General features: G+C 43.7%; 1 protein-coding gene across 31 annotated transcripts in view; it reads left to right on the top strand.

Moving 5' to 3' along the window:
- Positions 1 to 14385, top strand: part of neb (nebulin) — a 62814-nt gene that overhangs the window by 5526 nt on the left and 42903 nt on the right. For all 31 annotated transcript variants that reach the window (XM_030342963.1, XM_030342992.1, XM_030342989.1 and 28 more), the window contains 34 exons: positions 5 to 112; positions 352 to 456; positions 919 to 1023; positions 1689 to 1793; positions 2520 to 2624; positions 3258 to 3362; positions 3498 to 3605; positions 4305 to 4421; positions 5219 to 5320; positions 5423 to 5530; positions 5632 to 5736; positions 5852 to 5950; positions 6408 to 6512; positions 6636 to 6743; positions 6840 to 6953; positions 7061 to 7258; positions 7456 to 7563; positions 7687 to 7785; positions 7875 to 7979; positions 8084 to 8191; positions 8436 to 8747; positions 9073 to 9279; positions 9373 to 9477; positions 9638 to 9745; positions 9876 to 10187; positions 10432 to 10638; positions 10764 to 10868; positions 10964 to 11071; positions 11620 to 11931; positions 12114 to 12320; positions 12414 to 12518; positions 12681 to 12788; positions 12920 to 13231; positions 14117 to 14323. In XM_030342963.1, coding sequence (XP_030198823.1) covers positions 5 to 112; positions 352 to 456; positions 919 to 1023; positions 1689 to 1793; positions 2520 to 2624; positions 3258 to 3362; positions 3498 to 3605; positions 4305 to 4421; positions 5219 to 5320; positions 5423 to 5530; positions 5632 to 5736; positions 5852 to 5950; positions 6408 to 6512; positions 6636 to 6743; positions 6840 to 6953; positions 7061 to 7258; positions 7456 to 7563; positions 7687 to 7785; positions 7875 to 7979; positions 8084 to 8191; positions 8436 to 8747; positions 9073 to 9279; positions 9373 to 9477; positions 9638 to 9745; positions 9876 to 10187; positions 10432 to 10638; positions 10764 to 10868; positions 10964 to 11071; positions 11620 to 11931; positions 12114 to 12320; positions 12414 to 12518; positions 12681 to 12788; positions 12920 to 13231; positions 14117 to 14323 — 4932 coding nt within the window. The remainder of the gene's footprint in view (positions 1 to 4; positions 113 to 351; positions 457 to 918; positions 1024 to 1688; positions 1794 to 2519; positions 2625 to 3257; positions 3363 to 3497; positions 3606 to 4304; positions 4422 to 5218; positions 5321 to 5422; positions 5531 to 5631; positions 5737 to 5851; positions 5951 to 6407; positions 6513 to 6635; positions 6744 to 6839; positions 6954 to 7060; positions 7259 to 7455; positions 7564 to 7686; positions 7786 to 7874; positions 7980 to 8083; positions 8192 to 8435; positions 8748 to 9072; positions 9280 to 9372; positions 9478 to 9637; positions 9746 to 9875; positions 10188 to 10431; positions 10639 to 10763; positions 10869 to 10963; positions 11072 to 11619; positions 11932 to 12113; positions 12321 to 12413; positions 12519 to 12680; positions 12789 to 12919; positions 13232 to 14116; positions 14324 to 14385) is intronic.

Genomic DNA, 14385 nt, shown 5'->3' with positions numbered 1-14385 from the left:
CCAGAATATGTACCGGAAGGCGTATGACCTGTCCAGGGGAACGCCCCCTGTCCACATCGCTGACACCCCTGAGATGGTGCGCATCAGGAAGGCTCAGGAACAGCTCAGTGAGGTACCGCATCATCGAGGACCCCCCGGTCGCTGCCCTCAGCCCAAATCACATCCCACACGATTCTGACAGAAACACTCTGAGAGCGACATCTAAAAAACACAGACTAGACCTCAACACCCCCCGCCCCCTTTCTCCATCACTACCCTAACATTTGTTTAAGTTGCCGAGTTGCACTCTCCACAAATAAGCTAAGGAAATGAATCTGGAGTGGGAGGTCTCACTGCATTGTCACGCCGTAGGTCAAGTACCGCATGGAGGGAAACAAGGCCCGGGCGGGCAGCCTGTACGACGGCGAGGCCAAGGAGATCGCCCATGTCAAGCACATGTCCGAGCTGCTAAGCAAGGTAAGGGCGCCTGGACTTTAAGTGAAGAATGCACTTGTACATTATTTTCCAATAATTGTAGAGTCCGTAGTGGTTCATTCCCCTAAAACCACAGTTGCTACCACCAATGATTGATGAGTTAGTTTAATCTAAAATATCATTCACTTATTTTTTTATTGACTTAATGAGCTGCAATGAAATATTGTTCTGTGGCGCTTTGAGCGTATCGTTTGTTTGTGTGGTCATGCAAACATCTGGTCCAGAGTTCTGTTTGACCGTTGGATGTGCCGCAAATTGATTTGGAACTGGTAAAAGGCAGAGGTGTCATCGAAATTAATATCACACACCCTTGGAACGTGATTGAGCAATTTGAGTAAAGTATTCAACAACGCTACTTTATAAGCGTATATAGTTAATAACGTTGATTTATTTTTCGACACTTTGTTGTAGCTGTAACGATGCCCCGCGTTCCCTCCTCTTCAGGTTCTGTACAGGCAGAAGTGGGACGAGACGAAGGACAGGTACCTGCTGCCCCCCGATGCCCCTGAGCTGGTCCTGGCCGTGAAGAACGCTGCCAACTACAGCAAGGTAGAGGAACTGAGGCGCACGCCGTGACACACATAGAGGCCCTACACATCGCCGCCTACCATGGAGCATTTATTCCTTCGTTTTATTTCCACTCATTTCTCTTGAACTCGGAAATTACTTCACAGATTACAGTCAAAGATGGGGGTTTTTGAAGGCTTTTGATTGCGTCAAAGCAATTATTGTATACAGATTTAAATGTTATGTTGAAATGGTAAAATCTTAGTAGAAATACACTAACACTAGCTCAACAATACTATATTTAATGCACCATTTGCATCTATAAATTCATGGTACTAGATAACAGATATCACCACTGAGGTTTTTTCATTACCGATTGTTATTGGTCAAGAACCAGTGCTGATTTGTTAGTGCCCCCTAACGGTGCGTAGATATGTTACCATATCTTTACACCGCTCATTTACCTTGCAGAACATTAATGAATAACCAATGGTGTGTAACATTAGCCACCATTCGTCGCCAAACCGTCCCATGCAAACACAAAGAGCCCTCCCCGCTGATGAATAATGATTAGCTAGCAACGCCGCGGTCACCAACTACCAATGCACGGCAGTGGCATGACATGACATCGACATGCCGCTGACATGCCGCTGACATGCCGCTGACACAATGCGATACAATGCTGAGCGTGGCGTCTCTGTGTGCAGAAACTGTACACTGAGGACTGGGACCTGGAGAAGGCCTCGTTCCTCCCTTACAGCGACAGCCCCGAGCTCCGCAGGGTGGCCAAGGCCCAGGAGGCCCTGAGTGATGTGAGTACTGGCCAATCGGTCGTCCCCATGTCCCCGACTATGGCCTAACCCAACCCGGTTCAAATCTAGCACCGGTCTCTGGCAGTATCCACAGGACTCATTCTATTTCTAGACTCAAAGCCATTCAAATCTGGCGCTGTTGGTATGCACAAGGATGTATCACAAAATGTAAAAAAGAAATATACATTGGCCTATATATAAATATATATATGTTTTGTTTTGTTTGATATTTAATATTTACTCTACTGTTATTTATAGTAACATCATTGCAAGCAAAATAAGTATGAAACGAAAATGCTTTTTTTGGTGGGACTTTTGTCACAGAAACCACCTACAGGGGTTTCTATGGTACTGGTTAGACAGTGGTGAGTGTTCAGGTTTCGAAACCATTTAAGCATTTCCTCTCACACTGTTTCGGCTGACATCGATGTTGTTCGGCAGCCGTCACTCATGTGTGGTCGCAGTGCTCTTTTTTCTGCTTTGTGTTTTCTGTTCTGACTCATGTACATGTCACATGTGAACATTTCAAGCCCACCAGTCTATTTCCAGCATTCAGTAACAACGGTCACTTTTATGGCAAATTAACGTAACATCATCTGATGTGGGTCCAATGTCATGAGGGAGGGGGCGGTTAATACAGGGCCTCACCATCTCTGTGCTTCGTTGCAAAAAAAAAAAAAAGCTAGGTTTTGACCCCCCCCCCCCCTTCTGTTCTGCTTCTTACAGATTCAGTACAAGAAGGGCTATGATCAGCGCAAGCTGAAGTTCACCTCCCTGGCGGATCGCCCAGATGTGGAGCTGGCCAAGAAAGTTTTCACCCAGCGCAGCGACGTGAGCCTTAAAGAAACCCCAACACCTTCAACACAGCCTTGACACCACAAGGAGGGATGGGAAAATGGGGCAAATACTGATAGCGATGATTTGCATGTGATACTGCGATACTTGCTGGAAACAGTTTGTATTTTACTTCTCTGGATTTGCAGCCAAAGTACCTTTTACATGGAAATAAACACTCACACACATACTCACACTCACACACATGCATCCTCACACGGGCACACACACACACACACACACACACACAAACGCACACACACACACACACACACACACACACACACACACACACACACTAACACACACACACACACACACACACACACACACACACACACACACACACACACACACACACACACACACACACACACACACAAGGGACGTTCAATGAGAGTCAGATTGTCTGAGCCGCCAGCTCCTGGGAGACGGATGGGGATGAATGACCACCTGCTGTCAGATTATCAGTATTGGGGACAGGGAAAGAAAGAGCGGCCGGCCAAGAACAACAATAGCAACCATTCATGGGAATGCTATTTCCATCCCTCCATGATGTCACCTTATTGTGCTTTAAGTTCTCCTTGTGTAACGTCCATGTCGTGCTGTTTGTCTCCCTACTATCTACAGCTTAAGTACAAGGAGGACTACAACAAGAACGTGAAGGGCCAATGGTGTGAGACGCCCTACTTCGATGTGGCCACGGCCAGGGTGGCCATGGAGAACCTTAGCAGTGTAAAATATCAACTCCTATCATTGATAATCATTATTATTAACAAAAATATATTTTTTTGTATTGCTATTTTTTTGTGTATTATTATTTGGTTTTGTCTCCAACTCTTCCGTACTCCTTGTTTTTCCCTCCTGCAGAGAAGATACACGCAAGACTGGGAGGCGGCGAAAGACCAAATCAACTTCATGCAGACGGAAACGCCCGTTTACGACACGAACAAGAAGGCCGGCACCAGTGCCAGCTCGGTGAGCAAGCCGTCCGACGACGACTGCCCGCCTACGCACGCCACTCTTACATTAACACCACCATCCTCCGCGTGTCTTAACACACACCTCGCTAAAGAGGAACCCACGGCGGGGATCTGACCCAACGCAACCCATGGTGTGAGTCAGCCGCTACGCGCTAGCTCTGACGCAGGGACTTAATGCGTAGTCCATAGTGGTGGGGGTGCCCACAGCGTTTCTAAGGATACATTCCATTCCACCTTACAACATCTGATTATTACAGTAGGTGTGATAAAGAACCGGAATGGGTATTGTAGTAGTGGTGGATCGCCGAGAGAGGAGATCCTAGATAGTGTATTCAAGAATACAGGCATGGGATGTGCTTTAGAGCCTTGGGCCTGAGGTAGAGCCACCCACACACCTACACAAAATCAAGACATGAGTCACTCTGGCAAGAGGAAATAATATGTTGGCCTTCCATAAAGTCTGTCAATACGGCGAGTCATAGACGGTACACCGACATTTCACATCACTGACACGCCTTCTCTCTCCCACACGCACGCACGCACGCACGCACACACGCACACACGCACACAAACACAAGGCTGCACACATACACACACACCCGCACACACACACCCATCCCCCAAAACCATACCCACAGCTTCACAATGACTATAAACTGGTTTGTTTATTTTGGGTTTTCGTTTCCATCCACAGGTGAAATACAGGAAGGACTACGAGAAGACGAAAGACAAGTCTGACTACAACACGCTCCCTGCCACAGAAAACCCCCTCCTCAGACAGCTCAGATACGCCGGCACTATCCTCAGTGATGTAGGTGTAGATGGAGGGGGCTGCAGTACACAAAACACCTCAACTTTAACCAAATGAACGCACAGCTCATATTTTTACATACAAATGTCATATTTACAGTATTGAGTATCGAAGGGACTGTGTTCTTCATACAGTTTAGACACTATTAAGTCATTTTAAAACAATAGGCAATGCTCCGTTTGAATTCTATTCAGTTCATTTTCCGGGTTCACAAAACGTGAACCTTACATTTCATTTGGGGGAAAATAGAGTCCTAACAGAATCATTGTACATACCAGATTAGACATGTTCATTCCACAGTCGTTGACACTGTTTTTCAATGTCTGTTTACCTCAGCTTAAAGCCATTTAAACACAAACGTAAGGTATTCTTTGAAAATACAACCTTTTGTAACATAAATCTCTTAAGATCTTGATTGGATGAAATGTCTTGATTGGATGAAATGTGAGTGAAGCTTGTATGTAACGTTGTATGCCACAATTGCATTTTATTATATTGTTGCTTGACTATAAATAGGGAATACCCTGGCCACTGAGGGGCATATTGACGAGCTTATCCGTCAGTATTTTTTATCTGGTAAACGTGAGGTAGCATACTTCACTAAGCTTGTATATTAGTTTCTTATTATTGTTTCATTTTATCATCATAGTTGTTTAATAGTTATGAAAAACATGTATGCCACACTAGCCAGATTCAGAAACGATTCAATAGATTTATGATTAATTCAATAGATTTATGTATTCTTTTTGTTCATGTCTTTCAACATTTTTTACATATAATATTTTTTCTTTTTGCAGAAAGTTTACAAGAAGAATTATGAGAAATCCAGAGGTTTCAGCATCAACTACTGTGACACACCAAAGTTCAAGATGGATTCTGTTCTCAAAAAATTCACTGATGTGAGTGTTTTACCTATCATTTTATTTTCTACACTTTTTCATTGATCTTTTTTGTCATACATTTTGCTGATATATATATATATTGTTTCCTTTGCTCCTCAGACACACTATCAAGACAAGTATAAGAATGAGGTGCAGGGCCACTATATCGGCAGCTATGAAGACATCTACATGCTCCATTGCCAGAAAGTTGAGGGATTCAAGAGCGAGGCAAGTCAACTCGCTTTTCCCCTTGCTGTATTTACTATTCTACTGTGCTAAGAGCCAATCCCTTATTTGATTTTTGCTTCTGGCTTTTTTTTACCTCACAGCAAAATTACAAAGCTGAGTATGAAGACATCAAGACGAGATGCTTCTTCCCTCAAACCATCACGCCCGAATACGAAGTCGACAAGAAGCTTGCGCAGTGTAAAGATGTGAGCCATTCCCCCGTCCCTGTGATTGGCATCCTCTAGTCACAGAGTAAATAACATAGAAAACATTAAAAAAAATGAAGAGTAAGAATAATATTTTTGATGGTTTGTTTTGCAGAAAGTGTACCGTCAACATCCGGACAAGGTGAAATTCACGCAGGTCACGGATTCGCCAGTTCAAGTTCAGGCCGCCCTCAACGCCATACAGCTAAGTGATGTATGTACGCCCTTTTACATTTCCGACATTCTTAAATTAATTCAAACACGTCTTCAAGATTGGGCTGACGGGAAAGCTCTTCCAATGGACATATGTCCCCCCGAGCTGAGATCATATCAGATGTGCATTGGAGACGCCATGGCCACGGGCCCATCCAACCACTAAGGCCAGCTGTCTTTCTGTGGACACCATGGAAACTGGAGAGCCATCTCTCTGTAATATAAATAGCAGCATGAACTCAGTTGGCCAAGAATAAACCAAGCCATCAGAGAGGGGTTGGCTACGCAGAGGAACCCACAGTTCTGAGTAACACATATGCGATGAAGTGCCCAGTCAAACCTCTGTTGTCATCTAGTGGCCATCCAGTGTATTACAAGTACTCATTTAATAATAATGCTTTTGACTTTTATTGATAAATCTTTTTTTTTCTAAACACCACCCTTTTTCTCTTTTGCAGATCAATTACAAGGCCAAGTATGAGCAGACAAAGACCAAGAATTCCCTGCCTGCGGATTATCCCTTCTTTATTCAGTCCAGAGTTAACGCCTTCAACCTGAGTGAAGTGAGTAAAGTTTATTCGTGTCCCTTATAAGTTGAACCAACATTTACTTTCCTTTATACCCATGTTTAGGATTTAGAAAAAAAATCCTTCCATGTCGTAATATTTTTGATTGTCTCTTTGCAGAACTGCTACAAGTACAATTGGGAAAAAGAAAAGGCCAAGCGGTTCGAGATGAAGGGGGATGCAATTTCGATCCTTGCTGCCCGTGCTCACACAAACATCGCCAGTGACGTGAGTACACAATGACACCCATATTCACTGGCTTCACTGGAGCCCTGACTGTCTAGGGTGTGCAATAACCACTGGACATGGTTTCTCTCACCCCAGGTGAAATACAAGAAGGAATACGAGAAGAACAGAGGCCGCATGGTGGGAGCCCTCAGCATCCACGACGACCCCAAGATCCTGCACTCCGTCCACGTGGCCAAGATCGTGAGCAATGTAAGACCTCCTGATGCTTTTATGCATCTCATAAACAAACAAACCAACACGCTGTTTTTTCCGCTGTTGACACTTTGAAGGCCACATAAAAACTCATGTCTCTGCAGCGCGAGTACACCAAGGACTACGAGAAGGTCAAAACCAAGTACCACACCTCGTTGGACATGATGTCCGTCACACTGGCCAAGAAGTCCCAGGCCATCGCCAGCATGACTGGCTACAAGAAGATCAGCAACCGCTACCTCATGCCCTACGACGCTATACTGGTTGACTTGGCCAAGAAGGCCAACAGCATCCAGAGCGATGTAAGAACCAGCAGTTGTAACCGTTTTGTGTCATTCTTTATATATTTGGAAGGTGTTACCATCTGGTCATTTATTTCATGGGGAAACGTTAATTTATTGCTGACCATAAATAATCAATGCATTAACGGTTTATGATACGACCAACTGCATGACCACCACCATTGTGTTCAATAAAATGTACTTTTTTCTCATGACAGAACGAGTACAAGTCTGATTACAACCAATACACCAAGGGTAGTCCCTGGATTACTTTCGGTTCAATGGATGTGGAGCTGGCAAAGAAAGCTGGAGAGATTCTCAGTGAGGTCGGTGTTCCATAGCTTCACTCAGGGCACCAACCTTAACCCTCAAATCAATCAATTGATCAATCAATTGCACCCAATTAAAATGTGTCTAATTTTAATTGCCTTTTTATTTATTTCATACAGAAAAAGTATAGGAAGCACCCAGACACGGTCCCTTTCACTGCTATCGACGACCACCCCGTCATGCTGCAGGCCAGAGTCAACCAGCTTCAGAGGAGCGACGTAAGACCCACAGTCCCACCAGTTTCTCTAAGGATGGTCGCTCAGGCTTTTTCGTGGTCACTTAGTCTGTCTGTGTGCGTCCTCTATAGCTGTTCTACAAGAAAGGACTGGAGGAGATCCATCAGAAGTATTCTCTACCAATTGACATGCCTGAATTGCAACTGGCCAGAGCCAATTCCTACAACATCAGCAAGGTAGGCGTTCACGTCATTTGTCAATGAAGTTCATATGAGTGATTTTTAATGATTAAATTAATAAATATCAAATACATTTAATTGACCATGTCGCTCAATTGCAGAACTACTACAAGGCGGCCTGGGAGGAGACCATTTCCAAGGGCTATGACTTGAAGCTTGATGCTATCTCCATCAAAGCCGCAAAGGCCGCAAGACATGCAGCTAGTGATGTAAGTGTTCTAGAAAAGAAACCTGCAAATTCTTGAAGGTTTGATAAGATAGGAAACACCTTATTGATCCCAGGAGGTCCAATGTCGGTTGTTTGTCTGGTTTGTCGCTAGACCAAGGCATGTTCTGTCACTAATTTCACATCTTTCGCATGCTGTGTCTTTTTGAGGATAGCTTCTACACCACTGAATCAGACATTGACAAAACCACTAACACGAGAGATGCACTTTTCAATTTTACATTCAGATCCAATACAAGAAGGCCTATGAGAAGGCTAGGGGCCACCACGTGGGCTTCCGTAACATCAAGGACGACCCCCTGCTGGTGCACTACATGCAAGTGGCCAAGATGCAGAGTGAGAAGAACTACAAGAAGGACTACCACAAGTCCAAGCTGAAGTACCACTCCCCAGTAGATATGATGAGCCTGGTGCATGCCAAGCAGGCCTCCAAAGCTCAAACCTATGCTGGGTACAGAAAGATCCAGCACCACTACAGTCTCATGCCTGATGCCATGAACCTGGTTCTGGCACGCAAAATGAACACCGATGCCAGTGACGTGAGTTGAAAATACAGAAAAAACAATGATTATCAAAATAATCATTAAGATATTCTTAAACATATACCATGAAGTGTGTGTGATGTTTCCTTGATGAGGTAGAATGTTATTTCATATTGATAATAAATAAATGAATACACATCAACCAAACAATCCAATACATAGAGGGTAGGCGTTGGGGTCAGGGACAATAAAGCCCTGGTCATTAAGGAATCAATGTTTGCCTCTACCTGTACTTTAGATATAAATAGATTGTCTGTCCTTATAAGTAAAGTTACTTATTTCCCTGCCTAACCCCACAATGTTTTCTTTATTTTGTTTGCAGTGTGAATACAAGTCAGAGTGGAACAACTACGTCAGAGGCACTGGCTGGGTCCCCATCGGCTCAATTGGGGTAGAGACGGCTAAGATTGGCGGCCAGATCCAGAGTGAAAACAAGTACCGCACCCATCCATCTACCTTCAAGTTCAGCAAGCTGATGGACTCCATGGACCTGGAACTGGCCACCGCCAACAACAAGATAATGAACAAGGTGCAGGGGCTTATGAATATAGCGTATAGGTTTTCACAGCATCATCCCAACCCATGTTGTTCATGATAATCATGTGTTTGTTTGTTTCTACAGCAAGCATACACTTCGGCTTGGGAGAAGGACAAGCGTACTATCCATGTGATGCCAGATTCACCTGAGATTGTGCTGGCCAAGGCCAATGCCATCACCATGAGCGACGTAAGGGAATACTACTATAAACTACACCAAAATGCCTGCCATGGATTCTGTATCAACAAACATATCATACACATATGAATCTTTATTAAGTTCCTCTGTATCCTGGGATTAGAAAAAAAAAGTTCTGTAAACAGTTCTCTCTCTTTGATCTGTCTTCCAGAAACTGTATAAGGCTGGCGTTTCGGAAATGGCGAATAAGGGATATCACCTCAAAGGAGATGCTATTCCTATTGTGGCTGCCAAATTGGGCACCAAAATTGCTAGCAACGTAAGTGAATTGCAGTGTATCAGTGTATCAAACCAGTCATGGTTATTTATCTACTTAACCCCCACTTTTTCCATCATACATTATCGTTTGCAGATGATGACATGCTATTTCTTAATGCTTAATTCTCTAGTACAAGTACAAGCTGGACTATGAGAAGGCTAGGGGCCACCACGTGGGCTTCCGTAACATCAAGGACGACCCCCTGCTGGTGCACTACATGCAAGTGGCCAAGATGCAGAGCGAGAAGAACTACAAGAAGGACTACGAAAAGGCTAAGCTGAAGTACCACTCTCCAGTAGACATGATGAGCCTGGTGCATGCCAAGGAGGCATCCAAGGCTCAAACCTATGCTGGGTACAGGAAGATCCCCCACACCTACTTCCTGCTCCCCGATAACATGCAGCTGCAGCTGTGTCGTAAAATGCAGGAAATCCAAAGCGACGTAGGTCTAAACTGCCATGTGTTTGAGTTCCTATCTTACAATTTGATCTGCAAAATTGCTGTGGTCAATGGTTTAAAAAGTAATCAACGCTGAAATATGAATCTATAAAAAATGACTTCATTATATAAAACAATGACTATCTACTTTTGTTATCATGAAGGACATCACAAAGGCTATGCTTTATTCAAATTGCACCTGCTCTCTTTCTACCTCTGACTCTAACTCTATCTTTCTATGCCTTCAGAATGAATACAAGTCAGAGTACAACAACCTTTACAAAGGAACAGGCTGGGTTCCTATTGGCTCCATTGACGTAGAGTTGGCCAAGACTGCCAACTCAGCACTGAGGGAACATGGCTACCGCCAGCACCCCAGCTCTTTCAAGTTCACCAGCAAGACTGACTCTATGGATATGGTTCTGGCCCTGGCCAATTCAAAGATAATTGACCAGGTCTGAGCATCTTTCTCTGTATTTTTCCCAGAGTTTTTACATCGCTAAGTGAATGGCTGTTACAATAATGTTATGGAAGTCCATCATCATGTTCTTGATTTTTACTGAACTCTCTCTTTATTAAGGCTGCGTACAAAGCCTCTGGGGAGAAGGTCAAGCACACTTACCATCTGCCAGCGGACGCCCCTGAGTTCATCCAGGCCAAATTCAATGCCCAGACCATGAGCAAGGTACACCAATGGTAGAATCCTACCAACGACACGCACCCCTAAATGTATGCTGCCACCAGAACATTGCCTGATCTTCTTTGATCTTTTGTCTCCAGTCTCACTACAAGCAGAAGTGGGTTGAACACATCGCCAAGGGATATGACATGAGACCTGATGCCATCTCTATCCTCCATGCCAAGCAAGGCAGGCACATCGCCAGTGACGTGAGTACACACTAAAAAATATGTAACATGTTTAAGGTGCTGTAGGTAAGATTTAAAAGCTATAGTGACATTTGTTAGATATATCATAGCCATCCGTCATCTATTAGTGATTGAAATGATATGGCCGAATATCTGTTCTAATTGACTGAACCTGACTGTGTGAGACAACTTTGATTTTAGATCACACCTGGCTTATTTCTGCCAATTAGGGCATCTCTTCCCTCATTGGTTTCGGAATTCTATCTTCCATATCGATCACATGCCTGCTGCATTGTCATAGCTCCACCACAGGGGCTTGAATGCAACATATGGAGGCAGGGAACAGAGACGGAGGGGGGATTTTTTTGGGCTGGTGTAATTTCTATATCTTGCTCTCTTCTGCTCTTCTCTGCTGTCACTTTACATCTCTCACCTCCTACCTACAGCAGTTTTGAATAGGATGTGATGACTTGGTTGCGACTTAAGCACTTGACATGCTCTATATTGATACAAATATGTGTTCTTTATTATTGTTTGAGATTGACGAATTGTCTCTGGCTTGGGTTTAGATCCAATACAAGAAGGCCTATGAGAAGGCTAGGGGCCACCACGTGGGCTTCCGTAGCATCAAGGACGACCCCCTGCTGGTGCACTACATGCAAGTGGCCAAGATGCAGAGTGAGAAGAACTACAAGAAGGACTACGAAAAGGCTAAGCTGAAGTACCACTCCCCAGTAGACATGATGAGCCTGGTGCATGCCAAGGAGGCATCCAAGGCTCAAACCTATGCTGGGTACAGGAAGATCCAGCACCATTACAATCTCATGCCTGATGCCATGAACCTGGTTCTGGCCCGCAAAATGAACACCGACGCCAGTGACGTGAGTTGAAAACACAGCAAATACAATGTCCTCGATGAGATGGAATGTTATTTCATATTGATAAAAAATAAGTCAACTAAACAACCATACAATCCAAGTCGTAGGGGGTAGGCCTTAGTGTCAGTAAACATAAAGCCCTGGTCATTAAGAGCCCCACAATGTTTTCTTTATTTTGTTTGCAGTGTGAATACAAGTCAGAGTGGAACAACTACGTCAGAGGCACTGGCTGGGTCCCCATCGGCTCAATTGGGGTAGAGACGGCTAAGATTGGCGGCGAGATCCAGAGTGAAAACAAGTACCGCACCCATCCATCTACCTTCAAGTTCAGCAAGCTGATGGACTCCATGGACCTGGAACTGGCCACCGCCAACAACAAGATAATGAACAAGGTGCAGGGGCTTATGAATATAGAGTATAGGTTTTCACAGCATCATCCCAACCCATGTTGTTCATGATAATCATGTGTTTGTTTGTGTCTACAGCAAGCATACACTTCAGCTTGGGAGAAGGACAAGCGTACTATCCATGTGATGCCAGATTCACCTGAGATTGTGCTGGCCAAGGCCAACGCCATCACCATGAGCGATGTAAGGCAATACTACTATGAACTACACCAAAATGCCTGCCATTGATTTTTTAATCAACAAATATATATTACACATATTCACCTATATTTCAGTGCCTCTGATTCCTGTGACTATATAAACAAGTTCTGTATACTGATTCTCTCACTTTGATCTGTGTTCCAGAAACTTTATAAGGCTGGAGTCATGGAGATGGCTAAAAAGGGATATCACCTCAAAGGAGATGCCATCCCTATTGTGGCTGCCAAATTGGGCACCAAAATTGCTAGCAACGTAAGTGAATTGCAGTGTATCAGTGTATCAAATCAGTCATGATTATTCATCTACTTAAGCCCCTGTTTTCACATTATACATTATAGTTTGCAGATGATGACAATGCTATTTCTTAATGCTTAATTGTCTAGTACAAGTACAAGCTGGACTATGAGAAGGCAAGGGGCCACCACGTTGGCTTCCGTAACATCAAGGACGACCCCCTGCTAGTGCACTACATGCAAGTGGCCAAGATGCAGAGTGAGAGGAACTACACGAAGGACTACCAAAAGTCTAAGCTGAAGTACCACTCCCCAGTAGACATGATGAGCCTGGTGCATGCCAAGGAGGCATCCAAGGCGCAAACCTATGCTGGGTACAGAAAGATTGAGCACCATTACAATCTCATGCCTGATGCCATGAACCTGGTTCTGGCCCGCAAAATGAACACCGATGCCAGTGACGTGAGTTGAAAATATGAAAAAACGGTTATTATCAAAGTAATCCTCCAAATATATTATTACTAAGTAGATCTGTAAATTGAAATATTTGCTGAAAAATAAATATAACATTCATAAATATGAATGATAAGATCATTCATATTATTAGCCTGTCTCTACGATTTGCCTTACCAATTTGAAAATGCTCTGACTTGACTTTTGATTTCCATGGTTATCAAAGCGTGCAAACCAAAATGGAATCAGATGTAATTGTATCACCTCCAATCAATCAGATCAATGAAATTAGTCAGCGCCAGCCATCTTAGTTGTTAATGGAAATGCAACCATTAACAATGCATCTTCTTCTGTACGCTAAATATATCAAACCCACCCCATAATAGATACAAATTTGGGATCGGACTAACCCCGGCCAGTTCTTCTGGAAATCTGTCTGAAAGGGATGGGGGTCAGACACATATGCCAGAGAGAATAGTCAAAAGAAAAAGGAGTCATCAGATTTGTCTGGTTCCCACGCTAGATAAAATGGTAAAAACAGAACCCATTAATTTACTTGATGGATTGATGGAGTATGGTCGGTAGACCTATAGGTCTCCTGAGTCAGGGATGGGAAATTATTGGGCATATGGAAGTTACTCTTCAACAGGAAATCAAGCTTGAGCGAATGAGCACATTTTCTTTTGTTTCTATTTGTTTCACACAAATCTCAACAATCTATGTGCAATTTGCACGATGCAGTGTAAAGGCGAAATATAACAACAGGTTTCAACATAAAAGGACAAAAAATTAAAAAAAGAGAATCAGTACACTTTAGGACAACGCCTAATTAGACATCAGGTTAAGCTTGATTCCCAGCGGAACTCTACATTGTTCTCTTCGTTTTGTTTGCAGTGTGAATACAAGTCAGAGTGGAACAACTACGTCAGAGGCACTGGCTGGGTCCCCATCGGCTCAATTGGGGTAGAGACGGCTAAGATTGGCGGCGAGATCCAGAGTGAAAACAAGTACCGCACCCATCCCTCTACCTTCAAGTTCAGCAAGCTGATGGACTCCATGGACTTAGAACTGGCCACTGCCAACAACAAGATAATGAACAAGGTTAAGCATTGTCACGCTAGATGGAAATTTTAAATACACGGTTTTGTTTCAGCTTTCTTTCA

Source organism: Gadus morhua, chromosome 20 (genome assembly GCF_902167405.1).
Source record: "Gadus morhua chromosome 20, gadMor3.0, whole genome shotgun sequence".
Taxonomy (NCBI): domain Eukaryota; kingdom Metazoa; phylum Chordata; class Actinopteri; order Gadiformes; family Gadidae; genus Gadus; species Gadus morhua.
The sequence above is the reverse complement of the archived record's forward strand: the minus strand, read 5'-3'. Positions and strand labels throughout refer to the sequence as shown.